Source organism: Macroventuria anomochaeta (genome assembly GCF_010093625.1).
Source record: "Macroventuria anomochaeta strain CBS 525.71 unplaced genomic scaffold BU25scaffold_36, whole genome shotgun sequence".
NCBI lineage: Eukaryota > Fungi > Ascomycota > Dothideomycetes > Pleosporales > Didymellaceae > Macroventuria > Macroventuria anomochaeta.
Genome location: NW_022985397.1, coordinates 322041 through 322982, shown reverse-complemented (window position 1 = coordinate 322982; position 942 = coordinate 322041). Strand labels below are relative to the sequence as shown.

General features: G+C 56.2%; 1 protein-coding gene across 1 annotated transcript in view; it reads right to left on the bottom strand.

Moving 5' to 3' along the window:
- Positions 1 to 942, bottom strand: part of BU25DRAFT_400655 (TPR-like protein) — a gene marked incomplete at its 3' end in the record, with an annotated part of 5191 nt that overhangs the window by 625 nt on the left and 3624 nt on the right. Inside the window, exon 9 of the mRNA XM_033704973.1 lies at positions 430 to 888. Within this exon, the coding sequence (XP_033557776.1) occupies positions 430 to 888 (459 nt within the window). The remainder of the gene's footprint in view (positions 1 to 429; positions 889 to 942) is intronic.

Sequence of the window (942 nt, the reverse complement as noted above, 5' to 3'; positions counted from 1 at the left end):
GAGACCCTATTACCCTGGTATATACTGTTCTGGAATAGCGACTTCCAGGGCCAGTATATAGTCGGCTTCTCCTCACGTAGTCTAAACCGTGACAGTAGCATACTAGTAGTAAGTTACTATACTACTATCTGCATGCAGGTTTGCAAAGCTTTTATGCATCGTGCTTATGGTTGTAGTCGTACAGATGTCCACAGCCACCACTCTACACAGCCAGCGTCACGCTCCTAGATCTAGGCTCTCTAAACGCCACCGGTTCAACGTCGCTGTAGAAGACTCAGTGTCGGGATGACTGCGCCCAAGCACCCGTGCCCGCATTTGAACACATTTTTCCATTAGCAACAAAGCATCCTGGCTGCAACCTTGCGATCTGAGGGTGAACGCGAGGTTGGCCATTGCCGTCAGCGTGTCTGGGTGGTTATCTCCAAGTACTCTCTTCCTTGTCTCCATGACCTGTGTACCCAGGGTTTCGGCGTCCACAAACCGCCCTTGGCGCCACAGTGCCAGCCCAAGGTTGCTGACGCTGGTGAGCGTGTCGGGGTGCTCGAGCCCAAGCGCCTTCTCTCTTCCTTCCAGCGCTCGTCGATGCATCGCTTCTGCCTCCTCGTACTTGCCCTGCCTCTCCAGCACTGACCCAATCTTGCTGACACTGGTGAGCGTCTCGGGGTGCTCGAGCCCAAGCGCCTTCTCTCTTCCTTCCAGCGCTCGTCGATGCATCGCTTCTGCCTCCTCGTACTCGCCCTGCCTCGACAGCACCGTCCCAAGCTTGCTGACGATGGCGAATGTACTGGGGTGTTCTCGCCCATGCACCTTCTCTGACCCTTGCAGTGCTCGTCGATGCATCGCTTCTGCCTCTTCGTACTTGCCCTGCCTCTCTAGCACCGACCCAAGCTGGCCGCCGCTGGTGAGCGTGTAAGGATGCTCGAGCCCAAGGACCTTCTCGTA